This window comes from Apus apus, chromosome W (genome assembly GCF_020740795.1).
Source record: "Apus apus isolate bApuApu2 chromosome W, bApuApu2.pri.cur, whole genome shotgun sequence".
NCBI classification, from domain to species: Eukaryota; Metazoa; Chordata; class Aves; order Apodiformes; family Apodidae; genus Apus; species Apus apus.
In genome coordinates, this window is record NC_067311.1 from 10,769,143 (window position 1) to 10,792,030 (window position 22,888).

The following is a 22,888-nucleotide window of genomic DNA, read 5'->3' on the forward strand; positions in this document are numbered from 1 at the left end:
CACTATAAAAGCCGCTCCTGGCCCTGAGAAATACAGTATTTCATTGTTTGCTACAAAAATGTCCTGCTTCCAAAGCTGTGACTTCTGCTTTTTCTAATTCTCCCTACTTTAACTGTACCTATCTTAGCACGAGATGTGGCCTTTTGTACAGTGAAGAAAACACAATGAACAGTGAAAACAGTGAAAAATTCCAGTGGTGAAAGAGCAAAAAGGCATTTCCCATAGGAACAATTACTAACTAGATTCTGAGGAGTTATTAATCAATTCAGTTTAATGTTTTTTCTGTACATGAGAATATTTTGGAATACACTTACTATTCCTCACAAATCAAATAATGGATTAGAATTCTGCAAGCTAGTTTCATAAAAACAGCCTCCCACCATAAATTAAATTCGTAAAACAAAAGAAAATTTAAAAAAAGATTAAGATTTACTTATTGAGGAACACCTGTTTTAGGTAAACACATTTGAAAACACAGCAGGGTTTAACACTTCCCTAAAAAGTTTAGTTGTTTTAGATTTTTTCTGTTTGCAAATCTGCTCCTTTTCTTACTCTCCATAAAGGTGAACTGCATTTGAAAGGCTGTGGCAATGCAGTTGAAGCAAATGTTTCTGAAAGCTTTCAGTAGCGTTTTTTCAATTTACAAAATGTGAAAACATCTATCAGTTAGTAAAAAAAATAGGCTAGTATATAAACATTTTTTTAAAATTCATTTGTGAAGGAATGTAGCGAAATTACCCAGGCTCATACCCATTCACTCCTCAGATACTGATAGCTATCTCCTTTTCACACAAACCTCTCTATATTAACCCAGAGAAATGCATACATGGCCAGCTGGCCCAAGCAGAATAGTCATTCAGCTTTCCCAAATTTAATCTACCATAAATTACCATTTGGACAGCATTATAAAGAAATTGAAGCATACAAGGAATAAACTATAATTTCTTTTTATATCAAAATGTACTCTTTAAAATGTGTTTGGCACAGTACTAAATCATAGTTTATACTAAATATTGCAGGATACAATAAAACCCTGGAGTTAACTTGTGTTTACACCCTTTAAGGGGTAAAAATAAAAAGATACCAATTATTCAGAAGTCAGCCTATACAAACTGTATAAACAATATTTTATGTCTTGTTTTGAAAACCGCTAATATAGTAAATTTTACATAAAAGAATGCAAAATAATATAAATTGATTTAAACAGATCTTTACAGTAAGAAATCCAAATGGAAACAGACAAGTAACAAAGAGAAGTAAAAAAATTTATTGCAGTATTTGTTCCACCAGATTTGCTGGGGACCCCTTTTCTTGTATATTATTTCAGGATGACCTAGTACAACAAAATCTACATTTACAAAAACTGCTCCTGCCGATAGGTCATAGATACTGCATGCTTTTCTTTTTTCTTTTCTTTTCTTTTCTTTTCTTTTCTTTTCTTTTCTTTTCTTTTCTTTTCTTTTCTTTTCTTTTCTTTTCTTTTCTTTCTTGTCTTGTCATCTATTTATTTTTCTTCAACATAATAAATTATATATCCAGGACATTCTGCCATTTTACAGCCTGGAAAAATGATGCTTCCCTGGAAACTGGGCTAAGCTAAAGAAAGCCATCCGCTGCTAGGTTAAACTCCAAGAACACTTTATTAAGAACATTAACAGACTAATTTCCAACATTCACTTTTTATTTTTTTTTAAACAGAAAGGTTTTTTTCAAGATATAAACAATTTTTTGTTAAGCTATAATACAGTGGGAGTAAAAATGAACTGAGAAGTTTCTGCTGCACAACAGCGAAGGAAGCTCCCACATAAATGTTTACCAAACATTTCCTTTTTTCCTGTGTTCCAGGTTCCATTCTTACTCTTCATTTAACTGATTTTTTTTTTGCCAGAAAGTTGATATTTCAAGTTTTTCTGTTATTTCAATTCCTGTAAATTTGGCTGCATATACAAATTCATTAGCTGGAAGTTCCATCCTTGGCAGCATACAGCAATCGTAAAGTCTGAACAACTTTATTAGTCAGTTTATTAGCACTTGTTAGAGCAATTTTTTTGTAAATAATGTCTGACTCTTTAATAGTGTCTACCCAAGGCACCAGTTTGCGGCCATCACGGCGCTTAGCCTCAGTCCAGGAGCCACTGTAGGAGCCTGCCATCCACTGAACACTGAAGCCATTGCTGGTTTTCTGTACTACTCTTGCAATTTGTGGTCGGTCTTTGTACTTTGGACAGCAAATAGCGATGACATCCATGACATCAACACTTTCATTCATCTGTGCTGCCAACTCCGTAGAGTCTGAATTTCGTTTTGACCTTCTCAATGACTAAAACATTGGGGGGAAAAAAGACCAAGTGTTACACAAAAGAACTTCAGTGAAATTATTGCTTTTATTGCTTTTAATCCCTTGACGCCGGGAGTTGGGATTTCCCGGCACACATTCCATTGCCGGCAATGAGACGCACTGCGACCGCCAGCGCCAAGGGGTTAACATATCCTTGTAAAACCACATACTCTTAATTTGTACCCGTGTCTTTATCTCTTATTGATATATAAAATTATATACACACGAATCATAAAGCTACATAAAATCTTGGCAACAATAAAAAGAATAACACACAGTACATTCCAAAGGAAAATTAATAACTTTTTATATGGGATAAATCTTATTTTCTAATTATTTGTTTTTTTTAATTGTCTTTTCTGTTAAACTTTCTACAAAAGCTGTATAAATGGTTAAGTAGAGAATCTCTATCAACAAAATGCTTTCTTTCATGTGGATTACATTACTTGGTGTACATTTAATATAATAGACTGACATTTATAAGCACATAAAAATAATTTTACGTAATACGCTGTGAAATACGTTGACTCCTCCTCCGCCTCACCCCTGAAGTGCCTCCTCCTCTATCCTCCCCATCACTTTCATCGTCCTCTGTCTCAGCTGCATTGTTTTTAGGGCTGCCTCCTCCAAGCAGTGAGGTAATTGCTTTGTTCCGAGCATTTGTGCTAGCTGACACCTCTCCATCTTCTTCCTCTTCATCAGGATCCAAATGTTCCATAAGGAGCTTGAACTATAAAACGAAACAACAGATCAGTCCACATTTTAACTTTAAAAATAGACATTCATATCACATAGCATATCAAATAAAAAGCAAATTAAAAGAAAAAGAAACAGGATAAAACAAAAGGCAGACAACTTCAAACTTCAACAGCATGTGTTTTGTTCTACAAACTTTTTACTTTTATTTTCTACGAGATATGTACAAGCTTTCTTCCTGTGTTTTCAAAATTGCAAGTTTTCTCTAGTTAATATTTTAAAGAATTGGAGGGGGGAAAGGAAAAAAAAATACACTAGATCTATTCTCGATTTCTATGATGGAAACAGTTGGGGATAAAGTGAACAAGTTATATGGTAGAGGTATTTAAGATGGATACCAGAAATTAGAAAATACTCTGTAAATATGAATATCTTTTAGCTGAAATTAATTTTTATTGTGTTTAAATTTATTAGAAGACTTTGAAAGATAATCCTGCTAAACAACTTGAAAGGAAATGGTGAGTTATCAGTATATTGCATAACATCATCAGGAACATTTTGAAATCTTCATCTACATCTACTTCAAGTTTATACTGTGTTACCTAGTTTGAAAGGATTTCAGATTTTCTGCAAAGCAACTTTACTTACATCTAAGTACTGTTTTACTATACTCCTCTTCACTTCTTCAGTGATCTTGGAATTAGCCATATCACTCCGTAGAAAATCCAGAGTTTGTTTTGGATGGAAATGAACTCCTGTCTTCCTGTTTATCGCTTTATCATAAACTTTTGCAGATTCTGATGGAGAATATTTCTGAATTTTACTGTTTAAAGAAAACAAAAGGGAAGAGCTTCTAAGAAAAGCTCAAAGCAATTTCAAGGAAAATATTTTTAAATCTTCAATGTAAGTAGTTATATTTAATCATTCCATATACAATATACATCCTGGTAATAAATGAAATAATTGTTTTTTCTAAGCCAAAGTTTTATTTCATTTAACATACTACATTTATGTTTTTTCTCTTATACAAATCTATTGCTTAAACAATTATTAACAATCAACTTAAAAAAAAAACCCAACCAACTTCAAAACTTAATCCTTACAAAAAACTCACTATATAACAAGATGGTCTATTATCTAAATATTCTTACCTATCAGAGAATCCACAGAGGTTCTTTAAATGCTGTTTCAGCATCAAAAGTAATAATATGCCTTGGGAGACATTTGCAAATTCAATTAAAGGAGCTGAATTTTCTGGTAAACATTTCATCACAGCATTTATATCATTTTCTTCATCAGAATCTGAATCAGAGTCTACTCGTTTCCGTAACCTCCGAGGCTTAGAAGCTTCCTCCTGACTTTCACTTTCACTACCGCTGTTACTGTCACTCTCAGTCTCCTCATCTGATGAAGGCTTTCTTTCCTTTTTTTTGTCTTTCACCATAGACTGTGAGACAGGGAAGTTAACACACATTCCAAAATTAGGTTAAGTAGCATCATGTAAATTTCTAAAAAATCTTTCCAAAATAATTATTGGCTTAAATTAGGAAGAATTCCCTGAACAATGTTATGAATTAATAACTTGATATTAAAAGATTAAAAATATTTATGGCAAAAAGATACTGAATTAAAACCCAAGGAGCACTGAAAAATTGATCCATACTCCACATTTTTTTGCAAAGTTACAGAAGGACCTGAAGCAATAAATACTCCACTGGCATCTTAGTCTTAAAAAGACTGTTCAAGTTTGTTAGCAGAAACAGTAAAATGCAGCAGAAAGCCAAATATGATAAATAAATAAAAAATTCCATTTTTGTTTCACCTGAATATAAGTTTTGCATGTTACATATATTTCCATATGTACTTTGGTACAGACTAGTCCAAGCTGGTTTTAATCTTTGTCTCTGTTAAAATTCTATGACACTAATTACACTGCTGACCAGAGAAACCCCCAAGTCATCATATACTAAATTACTAATAATAAGTTCTACTACTCGTGGAGCTACAGAATTTCACATTTGCATTATTACTGCACATAGTATGATTTTTCATAAGATAGAATTTAAGATGTCCTAAGCAAGATCTCATACTTTATGTGCTGGTGCTACACATTGGTTTCCCATCTAATGAATGTACTGCCTCTAGCAAATTAAAAATCGACTTTGGTAGGGTGAGAATTCAGAGCAGTGTACTTTCCAGGTATCAACTCTGACTTGTACTTACTAGTCAGATTGGAAATTCTAGAAATGAGTTTGTTTCCTTACAGTTTAGAGCTTTTACTATTAAAGCTGTCCAGGAAATGAAGACACTGAAGTCTTTAAGAAACAGAGGCCTTTTTCTTACAGGGTTGTGTCCTGCCATAACAAAAGATACTATACCATTACTGGGGTTCTTATATGCTACCTTAAGAAAAGACATATCGCACAGTCTTATCTTACAATAAACAATGGATTTAAATTCTCCCAGGTGACACACATGCAACTGCCATCAACTATTTGACAACAAAAGAAACAGCAAACTAGTTTTTACTATTAAAATTATAGAAAAAAACACAACAAACTAATATTTAATTATGATTCTGGGTTCATGTCCTTCCCAGATGCATGCATTTAATATGAATTCCAATTAAATCAGCATTATTAGGGAATAATATAGATTTAATTTTAAGTTCTAAAAAAAGGTCATTATTTTTTAATAACATAAGCAGCAATGTAAGGAAAGTTTTAAACTAGTGTCTACCAGATGCAGGCCAGAATAGAAAGTGTTTTAATGCTACTGGTCCATATCACAATAATGGTACTGTATTCACTGAAAAACTGACCAAATTTTAGAGAAGCTTAAGTTGCCACCATAATAAATATGCTAAAATATAAACACACATACCTCTTTAAATGACTGTAGTAGGTTGCTACCAGAAACTGATAGTGTAATGTCTATATGATGCATTATAAACAGTGGCTCTTCCTGTGTTTGATAAGGAAAACAGGCTAGATTGTCTGCTATGTACAAGAGCATATTGACCTCTGTTTTCTGGAAGTTAAAAAAAAGTACATATAAATATACATACAAATACTGTAGATTTATACACTTATCTTGTGTTCCTAACAGTCTAGAGCAAAAAAATGATCACAAATTTTAGTCTACATACTCCCAAACCCACTCTAAACATGCATGTACGCAAAATTTAGTCATACCTGAAGATCAATCTAAACTGAATACAGAAAGGTACAGAATGATGCAAAAGTAACAAATGCATTCTATCATATAGGTAAATACCTTAGACTACAAAGCTAAACAAATTACCTTAGGGAAACAAAGTTATCAATAATTATGTCATAAAAATACATTGTAAAAGGAGAATTTAAGCTTGTAATGCTATATTTTATATTCTTTTTAAGTGAAGGAACTGTGATGCTTACTGCAGTATCATCAAAGAGGTTGAGTAAAGAAATTAGAAATGCTCGTCTGTGTTGACGGTTCCCTCGGATCATGGAGTATAGGTGTGAACACAATGCATTGGATGATTCATCGTGTCTAAAGCCTCTTACAGGATCCTTTGGGCAGGTATTGATTGCTTGTTGTACCTGGTAAGACATCTTCATACCAGCCACTGCTTTCATCTGAAATGGAAAAGTATTTATTTTTACTTAAAGCATTGCTTTCAAGCAGTAAAAATGAAAGTGGAAAATTACACAAATGCCTGTCGACAGAAGCTACTAGCTCATTTTTTAGCTTGTTTCCTTTTGAGTGGATGCTCATCTGAAGTTTCAAACACACACTGAGATGTACTACGACGTTTTGAGTTGGCAAACATTAAAACAGAATTTGAGGCAGAGATCAAAATATCTTGTGAACTGCTAAACTAATTCTATGTTAGAAATATATAGCTAATCTGTTTACCCACTGCAGCCAGGTATTCCAGTTTAAACAATTTTCAAGAATACTGACATGTTTTCATACATGAACAGAATATTTTACCAAATGTGGATGCTTGATGTCATTTGTAGTGAAACCAATAACCGAGTTCATATTAGTATAATAAGAATGACAAACTAAAAATGAGTTTTTTTGTATATATTCTGTAATTTCCAGCTGATTTTAATTTCTTCAAGGCTCCTGCTTTAGTTTCAGAACAAACAATCTTTAGGTAGGCTGAATATCCAACTCTCTCATATCACCTCTGTTTCTGCTCAGTATAGTTGTCTCTTCATATATACATTGTTTTAAATCCCAGCTGCCTACATAGCAAATTTCATCTGCTAACTTTCTGCTACTGGATTAGGTATCTGTTTGGTTGCCATGAACAGCGCAGTGCTCCAATTGCAGTGAAATAGAATCAGATTAGGGAAGTCTCACATGTAGTACACACACTGAACCAAGACTGGGGCCTTCTGAAATAAGGAGAGGGTGCTGCAGTTCAATTTCAGATCTTAAGCAGAACTAATGGCACTATGCCACAACTCCATAAGTCCTCAATTAGACATCAAATTTTCCTTTCAGCAAAATCCCTCAGTTCTTAACGCTCTGTATGCTCCTTCTGCTTAGATTACAATTTATAAAGCCTTGATGCCTTAACATTCTAATGCATATGCACTAAGGACCTCTACTTTGAGAAGTTGTTCTCTTCCCTAATCTACTGATATAGGAACATTATGAAACAGCTGTCCTTACCTCTTATCAAATAAATGCTCTTATGTACTATTCAGTGAGGAAAACAGTAATGGAAAAGATGCTTCAAATTATTATATCCTTTCTATTTCTAAGAACAGAAACCTCCAAACAGGGGTTGGAGTCAGGATCTTCTTTACAACTGTTTATAGTTATTATTTGTTACTTTATATTCTTTCTCTGCAGCTGAGGCCTGTTCAAGTGTCAACAGAGAACATAACAGTATTTTGTAAAATGATAAATTAGAATTACTTACGTGAATGAACCCAGCATATTTTTTGTCTATTTCCACCAATTGCTGATCAGCTTTGTTTCGCATAGAGGGCTCTGGATCTGTGCCCATAGCAATTAAGTATGGCACACACTTGAAAAACAAATTAAATTATTCAGAGTTATTGTACCTCCTCTTTCTCACATTGTTCTTCTATTACACTGTTGCTCTTTTTATATTCTGACTACTGCTGAAATCAGAATAGGAAGCTCTATATTTAATACTGGAAGAGTAGCATTATAAATTATAAAAGTTGTATGAGGTTTCAGGTTTCCATTTCTCTCAAATTCTAAAGTCAATTTACACTACCAAAAAAAAGTCATTTAAAAAAAAGAAAACACAACTTCTGACTGAACAAGCACAATAACTGTGGTATTAAACATAATTACAAAAGTATTATGGAAGCAAAGAATAATGGAGATGATAACTGAAGTTCTGACATTGACTTTAGAATTCTATAGTGTTTGGAGGAGATAGGGACTGAGGTGAAGGCAAGCTGACACAGTTTTCAGATTTAAGAATCAAATAAAGAAAACAGCTTGGCATACACCTGAAATTTATAACTATAAAATTAATATGCTTCAATGTACATTTGTAAGTGCTTTTTAGGTAGTGGCTGGGCTTTTATATCTTGATCCAAGTACAAGAAAATACAGCATTTGGAATCTCACTGACTAAACAACATATAGCATTTCAAAATATGGTTTCTGTAAAGGCCCCTTGCTACAATAAGAAATTACTGTAACATACCTGGAAGAGAAAAACTAGAAAAGTATCTAGCAAGCATAAAAATATCTGAAAATCTGAATAACAAAAAACCCCATTATAAAAGCCTACCATACCTGAACAGGATGGATGAGACCCTGGTTTAACGTCAGTGCTATGACATTTAGAGCAAAATGGCGTACACTGGACTGGGTATGAAAGAAAGCCTCAAGGACCTGTTTGAGATATAGCTGCATGATGGAACTACTCATCCCTGAGGAAATATCACCCATTTCTTTCAAGTCTTCCTGCTTTGCTACTTTTTTCCCTACAAAAAAGGACAAAAGCAATAGTACATTCACCACAGTATAATAATTTACTTTGCCATTACTTGATGCATACTGATCTTTAAGCATTACAATACATACACATTTCAGCTGTCTTAGAATGGGTTTATGATCTCATGAAACATAGAACAGTCTGATTGTAAGTACACTTCAAAAAACTAAAGAGACGTGACTTTAAAGTTTTGGTCCTCAATAAAGGTTTTAATTTTTAAAACTTCTTATTTTGTATTTGCAAATTAACCTTAGAGAAGATTTTGATAAGAAATATTATTACAGCAATTTTGCATTTCTGATTGCTTTATACATCTTGAAAGTAAATAATAAGTTACACTTCTTAATATACCTATGCATATGTTTTTTAGAAAATTATTCTAAGATACTTTGTGTACAATATTATTGATTAGGTAACAATCTTAAGTGACTCAATTTATGTATATAGCAATTGTATGCAAGAAAGTTAGGTTTTGCATGCTTCATTAGCACAGAACAACTCAACACTTACAGTCTCTATCTGCCTGCTGCATACGCGTATCCTCCTCCTGCAAGTAGGTCTGGAGGTTTTTTAACACCTGGATTTTTAAGTTTACTGAACAGTTCTTATCTGAAAGAATGCTGTTATAAAGAGTCTTCACTTCCTGTTCAAACATTAAACTTGGGTGTTGTATAAATGCAAATCCTAAGGGTGGAAGAAAAGATATTCCATGTTATTATCTATAAATTGTATTTCTGCTTTTTAAGTCTTTCTTCAAAATAGAGGTATTAAATTTATCTACTCCCAACAGCATAGCTTTTTCTAGTACAAATAGCATTGCTTTTTCATATGGACACTATTCAAAGCTTAAAAGGAGTTCTATTAGCCATGACTCTGACAGATAAAGATGGGGTGCTGATCTAAGGCAGTTGTACTAAGAAGAGCTATATGGGTCTGGTAGCATGCCCAGTGTGGTGGACTGCATCTGAATAACTAGGAGCTCTCCCAAGAACAAGGGAGGAACATTGCTAAAAATTACCCATTATTTTTCTAATACATTCTGTTGAAACTATGAAGAGTTATGCATATGAAGGCAGAGCAAATATGGAAAAATTGATAAACATCACAAGTATCGAAAAAATAAAATCTTAAAAGAAAAAATATAGTGAACACAGTAACATAAAATGTATACCTCTCACTGCCATTATTCAAATGCCTATTAATGTTGTCCTGGTTTGAGCCAGGATGAAGCCAATTTTCCTTTTACTGATTTTTTTTTCCCTTCAGTAAGCTTTCTTAAGCTTACTGCTTAAGCATTCCTTTCAGTAAGCTGATAACAGCTGGAATGTTTTTGTAACTGCTGGGGCTTCAAGGTCGCACCTTCACTCTGCCAGCTCAGACACTACGGGGAGATCTATGATCCCCCCATAGGAGGCTGAGTTAGACAGACAGCAAAATTGGCCAGAGATATTCCATTCCATATAGCTACGTAAGCTCAGAGGAAGGTCAGAGATCACAGAAGACAACTTCCTTCCTGCTTCTTCTTCCCTTCTCTTCCGTCCATGGCCGGCGTCCGGGGAGGACTCCGTCCATCCAGCACCGTCAACCCTTAGGCTCAAGCTCTCCTGACCCTCATCACTCTCTGCTTTCTCCAGCAGCAGCTCCGGGATTTCTCGGAACTGTTCCAGCTCAGGGGAGTGTGGTGGGAGTTGCTGGGGGTGGGGGGAGGCGAGAGGCTCTTGCACATACCTGAACATACCTGTATATAATTGTATATATTTTCTTATATCATTAGTGTTTAATTAAAGCTGTGTAGTTTAGTTTTCAATCCAGCCAAGTCTCTCTCTTTTTCTCTCTCTCCTTCCCTACCTGGGTGGGAGGGGGAGGGGATCGAGAGCACTGTTGTCGGACATGTGTCAAACGGTGACAAATGTCCTCTTGAAAACTATATGAAGCATTCCCAAGACTACATCTGTTGGAAGGTACACACTATAGAACCGCTTTTAGGTCCAGCCTTAGCCTTGACAAAGAACTGGCTATTCTTATTCAGAGAAGTCTTTATTCCATAATAACTTTGATCTAAATTAGTGACAGTATATATAATTTTAGATCATGTATGTAGATTTAGAAGTACTGTCGACAAATTCTTACAGAGTATCATAAAAACCAATAATGGGAACATAACTTCACAATTTAAACTATGTTTAACTACTTGATTCTTCTTTTAAAACTGTAAGAAAAGCAGACATTAAGTATATTCTTCACAACTACAGGAAATTAAGATTCTGAATGAACACACAGAAAACATATAAACATAAAAGAAGAAAAGAAAGTAAATACAATTATGCAAAATCAATGTATAGAAGTGCCTGTAACAAAGGGAAGACTGAGTCAGGTTTTTAAAACTGGCTATGTGCACACATAGCTGCATCAAAAGAAGCATGGCCAGCAGTTCAAGGAAGGTGATTCTACCCCTCTACTCTGTTCTCGTGAGACCGCACCTGGAATATTACGTACAGCTCTGGAGCCCTCAGTAAAGGAAAGACATGGAGCTCCTGGAGCAAGTCCAGAGGAGGCCACAAAGATGATCAGAGGGCTGGAGGACCTCTCCTATGAAGACAGACTGAGAGAGTTGTTCAGCCTGGAGAAGAGAATGCTCTGGGGAGACCTTGTAGCAGCCTTCCAGTGCCTGAAGGGGCTACAGGAAAGCTGGGGAGGGGCTGTTTACAAGGGTGTGTAGCGATAGGACAAGGGGCGATGGCTTTAAACTGGAAGAGGGGAGATTTAGGTTAGATATGAGGAAGAAATTCTATAGTGTGAGGGTGGTGACACACTGGAACAGGTTGCCCAGGGAAGCTGTGGATGCCCCATCCCTGGAAGTGTTCAAGGCCAGGCTGAATGGGGCTTGGAGCAATCTGGTCTAGTGGGAGGTGTCTCTGCCCATGGCAAGGGTGTTGGAACTAGATGATCATTAAGGTCCCTTCCAACCCAATCTGTTCTATGATTCTATGAAAAGACAATGTGCGTAAAGGCTAAGTCTAGGGCAAGACCTCAGTGTGTTTAAGATCTCATTTCAGTCTCAAAACAGGAAGAGGAGAGAAGGCAGGGGAGATGGAGGGGAAAGAAAAAGGAATTATGCCCCTCTTTGAAGTATGTACTATAATTGTGCACTCTATACAGGTGTATACTGATGTTTATAACTTGACCACCTCTGAGAAAGTCCAACCCATTTCTTAGGGTTACTTTTAAAAATGAAAAGCACTTGCAGGTATGTGTAACAATAAATAGATTTTTTCTTTCCTTCATTCGCTTAATTAAGAGCCTGAAATTGCCAGTATTCTCTGGGAAATTTGCATTTTTCCATTCCCTGCAAGTGGGGAAGAAATCTTACTTGGCATAAGAATTTGTCAAAGGAGATGAAAAAAGGCATCTGCTGTGTTCCTTTAAGGAACAACTTCACATCGCGGGGCTGCCCTCACAACACTTCTCTTCATACCTTTGTTTTCACTCTGTTAAGAGTAAGCACTGAACTTGGATGAGTTTAGAGTTTAGTGAAATTTACTAACAAAATTTAGTATCCTCAATCTGTCTTGCAAGTACATATCTGGGAGAGGAGAATAACCATAACCATTAAGCAGGGACACATCCCAAAGCAAAGGCTAAAACAGTTCAGTGTCCTTACTGAAAGGACACACTAATAATTACCAATAGGAAAGCACACACTCTTCATGTGATGTATATGCTGAATTAGCTTGCTGGTAATTTTCACCTTATGTTGAATGGATTTGACAACTTGGCTCAATTATCAGCCTGTAAGGTAGAATTTTGCACTGCCTACCACATCTCTGTATATTCAGCAGCTATCCTCAAAGTGGAACCAGCATTTATATGAGATTAATGTAACTGAAAATATTGTCTGAGGTTTAATTAAAATAAAGACTGAGATGCTTACAGGCAGAGAAAAAAAATAATCTGAAGAATGCCTACTGATAGCCACGCCTGTTTTCTCCTCTTCCCTCACACTGATCACATATCAGTCTGTAATTTAGAAACGTTTGTGATGAATGCAACATTATCAGCATCCATGAATAAAGCAATCATGTCTATAGTTAGGAAGACAGCCCCTATCCCACGTGCAATATTCTGTAGAGGACAATTAAATTGCTGTGGATGCCCACTCAGCTATCTGAAATGGTTTCCTCACAGAATATCAAATCAAGATTCAGTCTCAGTTCTTATCCTCTCAGTCTTCCCTAGCCTGAACTGAAGCAGGATATCTAAAAAGCCACCTAAACAGCATCATAAGTCTTGTACACAGTTAAACCATACAATACAAGCTCACACGCATGGGAGACAACTTTCTTTAGACTAAGTCATAACCATGAACCGAACTCTTTCAGAAACCAAGGCCTATCTGCCCAAACAAAAATTAAATACTGACAAAATCCCCAAACTGTAATATTTAGATATGACATCATCTCAATGCCTTGTGAAATCTCACAGAGCATCCCCCAGTTGGTATAAACTGCCAGAGTTCCCTTGACTCCTGCGGAATATCTGTCACTAGACTTAAAATTCTCAATTTTTTTCCAGCATTTTTTCTGGTTATTCTTTAACCATACTTTATGGATTGAAAAACAAGATTTGGGGTTACAACATACTTGCATGTAGGGAAAAAATAACACTTCCATTATTTTAGAAACCTGCTTTTTAAGACTTGGTCACACAGCAAAAAGGCACTCACTGTCAAAAGCACCCACTATGCTGCAGAAGTATGCAACTTCAAAGTATCCCTTTGACTACTTTACTTTAGTCAGTTCTCAAAAAAACCCATGCAGTTAACTATGATTGTAAACAAACTCCCCTATCACTGCACAAATAAATTAATTCCTGCTGAAATGCATGGATTTTTACTATAGCAGAATTATAAAAACTATTCATATTTCTTACCAAGGCCAATTATGGCTTTTGTCTGTACTTCTTCATCTGAATGCTTTGTAAAATACATCAGCAGTTCAAGTACTTTATCCTTAATGTTAACCTGAGGAAATTAAAACAAAAATAATAGCTATTTGAAAATTAAACAATTTGTAATCTCTTAATAAAAAGCATAAATATAAAAAAGGAGAAACACAATATTACAAATCTTTGCAAAACCATGTATTTACAAATCAAAAAGCTATATTGTATGCATTATGAAAAAATACATAGCTTTGAGGGACTAGGAATACTGTTCTTTCAAATTGAAGTGAAGCATTCAATATACATAAGACATTGGAGAGTAAATACAAATTATTTTACCTTACTGTTGCCCTTAAAATCTTCTTGATCAAAATCAAAATGCCGACACAACGCTCCAACAGTGAAAAGTGATCTAAGGAGTGCTGGTTTATTGGCAGTAAGTATTGTACTGTTGGGGTCTTCTTGATGTTGACTTTTTAATTTTGAAAGTGCACCTACAGTAAGATAACAGTTTTGATCATATTATTTAATCATGGTGTATCACTAAAACAAGACTTGTAGCCAAAACCGAAAAGTGACAATTACATGTTGTAGTTTTACTTACCATAGTATCTATTAAAACAGGCCCACACAAATTTATAGTTCTGGGTGACCTTGTTCACAACAGCCCCAAGACAGCTCACACAATGCTGAACAACCTAGGATCAAGAAAAAAACCAAATTAAATATATATTTAGAAGTTAAAACTGAGAGTAGCTATGTATGAAAAGGCTATGTAGAACTATCTAACAGATGTAATTTTCATCTCCTAGACTGCTCTGAAAACCTGGCCAAACTTATAATTGTTAAAATATAGCAACAACACATACAGACACCAGTAAAGCAAGAGCATTGATTTTTCATGGCTCAAAAATTATCTTCATAATGAAGACAGACTTTCTTAAAAACCAAACCATGTATTTCACAATGTGAAATGGAATCAACCAAATAGTAGCAATTAAAAGCTTACCGTCATGCCATATTTGATTATGAGTTTCATGAGGTCTTCCTCAATAGTGGCAAGAAAGGTCTCACTTGGGTGCTCCATTAGTGGCACTACAAGTTCTAAGATTTTTGCAACATTGCAGATCACCATGAAATCATTCTGGGTCTGAAACAACAGTATTTATAGCATTTAACATTTCTGGCTGTGTTACCTGTAAGCTAAGTATTAATATGTATTACGTAATATGTATGTATTAATATTACACAATACATATTTATATAATACAATTGCATATTTTATAATATAACTATGTATCTTATGTCAGATATTTGGTAAAGATTTAAAAGAATATTTATATAATTTACACCTGCTTTTAAATTGCATATTATTTCGAAAGCAAGTTCTTGTTTTCTACAGAACTTCTGGAAAAAAAATATCTGTAGAAGCAGAACTTCATTTCTCATCAAGGCTGTGACAGACCTGAAAACTTTTTGGCTTAAACAAAATAGATAATAACGCACACAAATATAGAAATTACAATTAAAATGATTACTTATTTACATTATCATGACTGCATATGTATTGTAAGTGAGGAATCTATGGGGAAAAAATTATATATTATATCAAATTATATAAAATATACATCCTGCTAGAAATTGACTTTTTTGACAAATCAAGCTCACTAATCACAATAGGATAATTCCCAAATGTTACTATCAAGCTATTTAACATTTTCGAGCTGACAGTGGTAATTCTATAATCCATGTCAACCTGTATAACTACAGAATGGATGTAATGCACTAAAGAGATGTTGCAGCAGGGAAATAATCAGATAATCCTTTCCTATGTTGTTTGATCAAAAGCAGTTCTAAAAGTCTGTTGTAGATGGATCTAGACAATGTTCCAGGGCTGAACCTGTAAAATGCTAGGTTATACCTACAAGCTAAGCTGATAACAAGTATTCTCAAGCCTGCCCTTCCCTGGGCAGCTGACCTAATGTAATGGATTGCTGCCACCTACCCAGCAAAGTTCTTCCTTGAGCCATGGCTGCATGATTCTGCCCTGCTCCTTCTGCCAGATCAGGGGTTCATCACAACCTTCACTGAACCAACTACGCTAATCAAAATGGCAGAAAGCAACGCAATGTTTCAGAGGAGGGGGGCCATTTTACCAGAGTGGAGGGTTTAGCATCATAGCTTTCTATCATGTCTGTGAACTAAACTGTCTTACAGGAGAATACAAAAATACCAGAGCTGGGGAAGGGAGAGGTGAAGCGCTGAAGAGGATAGAGCAAGACATTTTCCTTCTGATATATTTGCTATATGTTAGATCACTCTATCCTACAGAAACATACCTTTAGTCTTAAGATTCATATGTCAAACTAACTACTTTTAAGACTGTGACTATAAACCAAAATTATTTTAAGAAATTATTTCATAACAGGTGAAAAACTGGGTTTTAGTCCTCAAGGAAAAGAGACAGCACAGATTTCAGTTTCATTTTGCTGTAAAATGTGGAGGTAGGGGATAAGGAACAGCATCTTAGAAGCTACAAAGATCATCAAAAGGACCTAATATATTCAGAAGATATGATACTCATGAAATAGAAACATAATTTTTATTTCTCTTTTCCTACCTTCAGTTTCATCAAGCATACAAGACAGACATTAATTTCCATGCTTAATTATCTGGAGAAAAAAACCAACTGATTTTCTACTTACACTACATTTAGTGGTCAAGTACGGCTGCATGGTCATGGCATGTTTGACCATTAGCTGGGGCCTGATTTTGCTGAATAAAAACAAAGTAGTAATGCAAGCAACCAAGCGACCAGAATTCACACCTTTGTTGTCAGAATCTGAAAAAAAATTAGAAAATTAGCAATGAAAAACACAGAGCCAAAACATCATATGAATGTCTTTTATAACATATATTTCAAGATCAATACAGAATACTCTTATTAGAGATGAGAATATAATGTGTTAACATTTGTATGTGATCGCAAAATATGAGAAATAAGAAGCAAAGATGCTTCAAAGATATCACTAGTGTTTAAAATATTACTGTACACTGGCCCAGCCAATGATTCCTATTACAACTGTAAAACATATTAATGCAAATAAAGTTTGCCACATTTGTTTCGGTTTTAGTGATCTAAAAGTTTGAACAAGTTATTTTAAAAGCAGTTCTGTTACTGAGAGAAAAAATTAGGGAAGCTTTATTATTATTATACAGTGCTCAAAAGTTCATGATGAACATAAATGCAAGAATTCATTGTCATCGGTTTTGTAATAGGAATTCTGTAACACTTACTTTTTGTGATAGTAATTTGAACAACCACTGTTACAGTATCATATACATTTCAAAGGAGCTACTGGGTTGTAAACAATATTACCTGATAAGGATTCCTCATATTTAAGAATATGCTCAACCAAATTATCAACAAGTTGAGTACAGGCTTTCTTCACAGGTTTATATGAGGCATCCTCTTCTGACTTCAACAGCTATAAGAGATGAAATAGAAAATTATTTAGTATTAAGGGTGCATTCATTTACATTGGATACATTCTGGTTTTATAACAATTACTACAGATACACAAGGATTTTGCACTACAAAAGCATTTAAAATCTCCATAAAAATTACATGGTGAAGAAAAATTAAGGGAAGTAAAAGAAATCAAACCAAAATACAAGATAAGTAAAGAAAAATTAAATGCAACAAAAAGATAAAAGAGAACAGTTCTACTGATTTTTGTATTGGGATGAAATCTATTTTTCTGCTTAATGAAATAATGCAGAAAACAATAATGTAGTCATACTTGCCAACAGTAACTAATAGAAGTTATAAGACTTTTTAAAATGCTTAAAAAAAGAGCAAATTCAAAAGGAACATTGTTTTCAACACTAAGCAAAAATATCAAATTAAGATGAAACAGTTCTATGAACATTCTAATCAGTTAATTTAATTGAGCTCGTACTATAGCTTTTTCTTCAGTGCAGGCATTAAGAGGCACTTTAGTTTACTCGGCTACCTATTTTCATGGCACTCCAGGCTAAAATAAAATCTTTGGAGACTTCTAATTCCTCTATGTATGCTTTTGTTAATTTTGCTTGAAAATTAACAAGCACAGGCGAGTTGTAGAGGAGAAAGATAATACAGGCTGAGAGATAAATAAGCAAGCTAATTTATTAGAAAAATCAGAGTAAAATATAACATAGAAGTAAGCTATGCTCTGAAGATTCACTGCTTCTATAAACTGTGTAACAAAAATGTTGGATGTGAAAATACGCTTATCTACCATTTAAAAAAATCTACATTATACTAGAGGCCTCATTTCAGAATTAAGTATCTTAGCTGTGGACTTCATGTTATGTCACTCATTATTGAGGAGACCATGCAATTAAAAACAAACAAAATCCTCCCCAAAACAAAAGGTGAAGTATTCTAAAACCAGATCATATGGAAAGAAAGAAACGAATGTTGGAGACCAAGAAAATTATACCAATTAAGATTTAAAATAAGGTCAGATGTTTAAAGGGCATTATTTGAATGTGTCTACTGTAAAGAAATGCTCTTGCAGTATTCCTGTTTTAGTACCAAAAGAAATGTTAAAATTCTTACAGATTGTGCTATACATTCAAAATTCATTACTTACATTTTGAAGAAGCTGTTCAAACCAATCATATCCTGTATCTCTACAAGCTGCAACCTAAAAGTAGTTTTGAGAATAAACTGGTTAAAAAAGTCATCTGAAGAAATAATTACTTCAAGACAGATGCTATCTTAAAAGATTGGTACACATGCATAGATATATTTTCATATACATTCAGTACAATACCTTTGGAGACCAGAAACTGTCTTCTGCATTTGAAAATTAGTTCTCACCATTTAAGTGATCCCAGAATCTGTATCCCATACAACACAAGGCCTACACATTTTACTGGAGATTTCTGGTTCTAACGTAAAACAAATTTTGGTTTTGTAGAACATTTTATACTGATTAAAGCACAAATACAAGCCTGACATATTAAAAATGAACGTGTATATGTATATGTGCATATACATATTTTTATACAAAAAAACTGAGCCTTCACTGGTATCATATGTCAGGAACAGGTCACAGATGCTCTAAAATAGAAATGGCAGGAGAACTGAAAATTAAGATGAAGTAAAATGCACTGACTTTTCAGTCTGGAAATATGCACATTCTGCTAACATTTAGTAAAAATATTGAAAAGCAGGATGGAGTTTAAACCCATAATTTTAGTTAGTGAAGCGAGCATCTTCTCAGCACAGCGGTTTTACACAACACATTTTCACTACAAATGTATATTTTATTTTGAAAATACTTTTTTTGACACAGGGTATTTCATTTACTGCTCCTAAAAGTAGATAAAATTATGCATATACTAGTTTACACTGGGTGAGAACATGATCCTGTATTTGTTAAAACAGCTTATTAACCTTTCAAAATAAATGTTCTCAATTGAGAAAATTTTTCTGCTAAGAGACAACTTCTTAGGCTTAACTATATGCTGCTCCTGCTAGTATTTCCAGGAAAATGTTAAATATAATAGAAATTTGTTGTGTTTTAACTGAACAAGTATTTTGCACAACCTGAATATAATGTTTGCTGATGACACCAAACTGTGTGGTGAGGTTGACATGCTGGAAGGGAGGGATGCCATCCAGAGGGACCTTGACAGGCTTGAGAGGTGGGCTCATGCCAACTGCATGAAGTTCAATGAGGCCAAGTGCAAGGTCCTGTACCTGGGTCTGAACAATCCCAAAGACAATTACAAGCTGGGCAGAGAATGGATTGAGAGCAGCCCTGAGGAGAAGGACTTGGAGGTGTTAGTCAATGAAAAGCTCAACATGAGCTGGCAATGTGTGCTTGAAGTCCAGAAAGCCAACTGTGTCCTGGGCTGCATCAAAAGAAGCGTGGCCAGCAGTTCAAGGGAAGTGATTCTGCCCCTCTATGAGGCTCTTGTGAGACCCCACCTGGAATATTACATACAGCTCTGGAGCCCTCAGTAAAGGAAAGACATGGAGCTCCTGGAGCAAGTCCAGAGGAGGCCACAAAGATGATCAGAGGGCTGGAGGACCTCTCCTATGAAGACAGACTGAGAGAGTTGTTCAGCCTGGAGAAGAGAATGCTCTGGGGAGACCTTGTAGCAGCCTTCCAGTGCCTGAAGGGGCTACAGGAAAGCTGGGGAGGGGCTGTTTACAAGGGTGTGTAGCGATAGGACAAGGGGCGATGGCTTTAAACTGGAAGAGGGGAGATTTAGGTTAGATATGAGGAAGAAATTCTATAGTGTGAGGGTGGTGACACACTGGAACAGGTTGCCCAGGGAAGCTGTGGATGCCCCATCCCTGGAAGTGTTCAAGGCCAGGCTGAATGGGGCTTGGAGCAATCTGGTCTAGTGGGAGGTGTCTCTGCCCATGGCAAGGGTGTTGGAACTAGATGATCATTAAGGTCCCTTCCAACCCAATCTGTTCTATGATTCTATGAAAAGACAATGTGCGTAAAGGCTAAGTCTAGGGCAAGACCTCAGTGTGTTTAAGATCTCATTTCAGTCTCAAAACAGGAAGAGGAGAGAAGGCAGGGGAGATGGAGGGGAAAGAAAAAGGAATTATGCCCCTCTTTGAAGTATGTACTATAATTGTGCACTCTATACAGGTGTATACTGATGTTTATAACTTGACCACCTCTGAGAAAGTCCAACCCATTTCTTAGGGTTACTTTTAAAAATGAAAAGCACTTGCAGGTATGTGTAACAATAAATAGATTTTTTCTTTCCTTCATTCGCTTAATTAAGAGCCTGAAATTGCCAGTATTCTCTGGGAAATTTGCATTTTTCCATTCCCTGCAAGTGGGGAAGAAATCTTACTTGGCATAAGAATTTGTCAAAGGAGATGAAAAAAGGCATCTGCTGTGTTCCTTTAAGGAACAACTTCACATCGCGGGGCTGCCCTCACAACACTTCTCTTCATACCTTTGTTTTCACTCTGTTAAGAGTAAGCACTGAACTTGGATGAGTTTAGAGTTTAGTGAAATTTACTAACAAAATTTAGTATCCTCAATCTGTCTTGCAAGTACATATCTGGGAGAGGAGAATAACCATAACCATTAAGCAGGGACACATCCCAAAGCAAAGGCTAAAACAGTTCAGTGTCCTTACTGAAAGGACACACTAATAATTACCAATAGGAAAGCACACACTCTTCATGTGATGTATATGCTGAATTAGCTTGCTGGTAATTTTCACCTTATGTTGAATGGATTTGACAACTTGGCTCAATTATCAGCCTGTAAGGTAGAATTTTGCACTGCCTACCACATCTCTGTATATTCAGCAGCTATCCTCAAAGTGGAACCAGCATTTATATGAGATTAATGTAACTGAAAATATTGTCTGAGGTTTAATTAAAATAAAGACTGAGATGCTTACAGGCAGAGAAAAAAAATAATCTGAAGAATGCCTACTGATAGCCACGCCTGTTTTCTCCTCTTCCCTCACACTGATCACATATCAGTCTGTAATTTAGAAACGTTTGTGATGAATGCAACATTATCAGCATCCATGAATAAAGCAATCATGTCTATAGTTAGGAAGACAGCCCCTATCCCACGTGCAATATTCTGTAGAGGACAATTAAATTGCTGTGGATGCCCCATCTCTGGAAATGTTCAGGGCCAGGTTGGATGGGGCTTGGAGCAATCTGCTCTAGTGGGAGGTGTCCCTGCCCATGTAGGGGGGTTGGAACTACACAATTATTAAGGTCCCTTCCAACCCAAACCATTCTATGATTCTATATTCTATTATCTTTATGAAGTTATCTTTAACTACTTGTAGAGAGAAAATATTTTCATATCAAATTAAGCTTCCCGTGAGAAGCTTCCATGGAGGGTACAGGAGCTAGTGAGTGCTGGGAGTTTTTCAAGAACACTCCTCTAGATAAGCAAAACCTGTTCAACTCCTCTAAAGGCAAGGGAAGTAGGCAGAGCAAGAGACCCCCTTGGCTTAACTGCGAGCTTCAGGGTCTGCTCAGAACCAAAAGGGAAATGTATCAGAGGTGGAAAAGTGGAACATCACCAGTTGAAAATTACAAGGGCATTGCCAGGGTATGCAGAGATGCAGTTAGGAAAGCAAAAGCTCAGCTTGAGCTGACATTGGCCAAAGATGTCAAAAACTTCAAGAAAGGGTTCTTCAGATACGTTAACCACAAGCAGAAACAGGAATAATATTAGTCTACTATTAAACAGGAGAGGTGAACTAGTCACCAACAATGCTGAAAAGGCAGAGGTCCTCAGCACCTTCTTCACCTCTGTCTTTACCAGTGCTGTTGGGTCCCAGGCCATAGGAACAAAAGTCCAGGTTGATGCAGACACCAACCCACCATCAGTGAAGGAAGAGTTGGTGTGTCAACTATTACAGGAGCTTGACCCGTACAAATCAATGGGTCTGGATGCCATCCACCCTAGGGCGTTGGGAGAGCTGGCTGATGTCATTACAAAGCCGCTCTCCATAATCTTTGAGAAGTTGTGGAGATCGGGAGACGTCCCTGAAGACTGGAGGAAGGCTAATATTACCCCCATCTATAAGAAGGGTCAAAAGGAGAACCCAGGTAATTACAGACCCATTAGCCTCACTTCAGTCCCTGGAAAGGTCATGGAGAAAATCCTCTTAGGGACAGTCACAAGTCAATTGAAGTACATGATTGGGAAAAGCCAACACGGATTTACCAGGGGCAAGTCGCGCTTGACAAACCTGATCGCATTCTATGACAAAGTCACCTGCTCAATTGATGCAGGGTGAGCGGTGGACATTGTCTACTTGGACTTCTCCAAGTCTTTTGATATGGTCCCCCACAGGCTCCTCCTGGAGAAACTGACTCATTACAGCCTTGACAAGTGGTCTGTGTGGTGGGTGGGGAACTGGCT

General features: G+C 35.9%; 1 protein-coding gene across 3 annotated transcripts in view; it reads right to left on the reverse strand.

The window, feature by feature from the left end:
• Positions 1 to 243: 243 nt before the first annotated feature.
• The window catches only part of LOC127395154 (nipped-B-like protein), a 176,805-nt gene continuing 154,160 nt past the window's right edge, over positions 244 to 22,888 (reverse strand). For 2 of the 3 annotated variants that reach the window (XM_051641622.1, XM_051641625.1), the window contains 16 exons: positions 18,599 to 18,652; positions 17,338 to 17,446; positions 16,664 to 16,800; positions 14,968 to 15,108; positions 14,563 to 14,656; positions 14,298 to 14,452; positions 13,947 to 14,037; positions 9,528 to 9,701; positions 8,816 to 9,006; positions 7,959 to 8,066; positions 6,454 to 6,654; positions 5,918 to 6,064; positions 4,186 to 4,481; positions 3,683 to 3,857; positions 2,883 to 3,068; positions 244 to 2,320 (listed from right to left, as the gene is read on the reverse strand). In XM_051641622.1, the coding sequence (XP_051497582.1) occupies positions 1,955 to 2,320; positions 2,883 to 3,068; positions 3,683 to 3,857; positions 4,186 to 4,481; positions 5,918 to 6,064; positions 6,454 to 6,654; positions 7,959 to 8,066; positions 8,816 to 9,006; positions 9,528 to 9,701; positions 13,947 to 14,037; positions 14,298 to 14,452; positions 14,563 to 14,656; positions 14,968 to 15,108; positions 16,664 to 16,800; positions 17,338 to 17,446; positions 18,599 to 18,652 (2,625 nt within the window). In that variant the 3' untranslated portion in view covers positions 244 to 1,954. Of the gene's footprint in view, positions 2,321 to 2,841; positions 3,069 to 3,682; positions 3,858 to 4,185; positions 4,482 to 5,917; positions 6,065 to 6,453; positions 6,655 to 7,958; positions 8,067 to 8,815; positions 9,007 to 9,527; positions 9,702 to 13,946; positions 14,038 to 14,297; positions 14,453 to 14,562; positions 14,657 to 14,967; positions 15,109 to 16,663; positions 16,801 to 17,337; positions 17,447 to 18,598; positions 18,653 to 22,888 lie in introns of all 3 variants that reach the window. The other variant, XM_051641623.1, reaches the window with a different exon arrangement.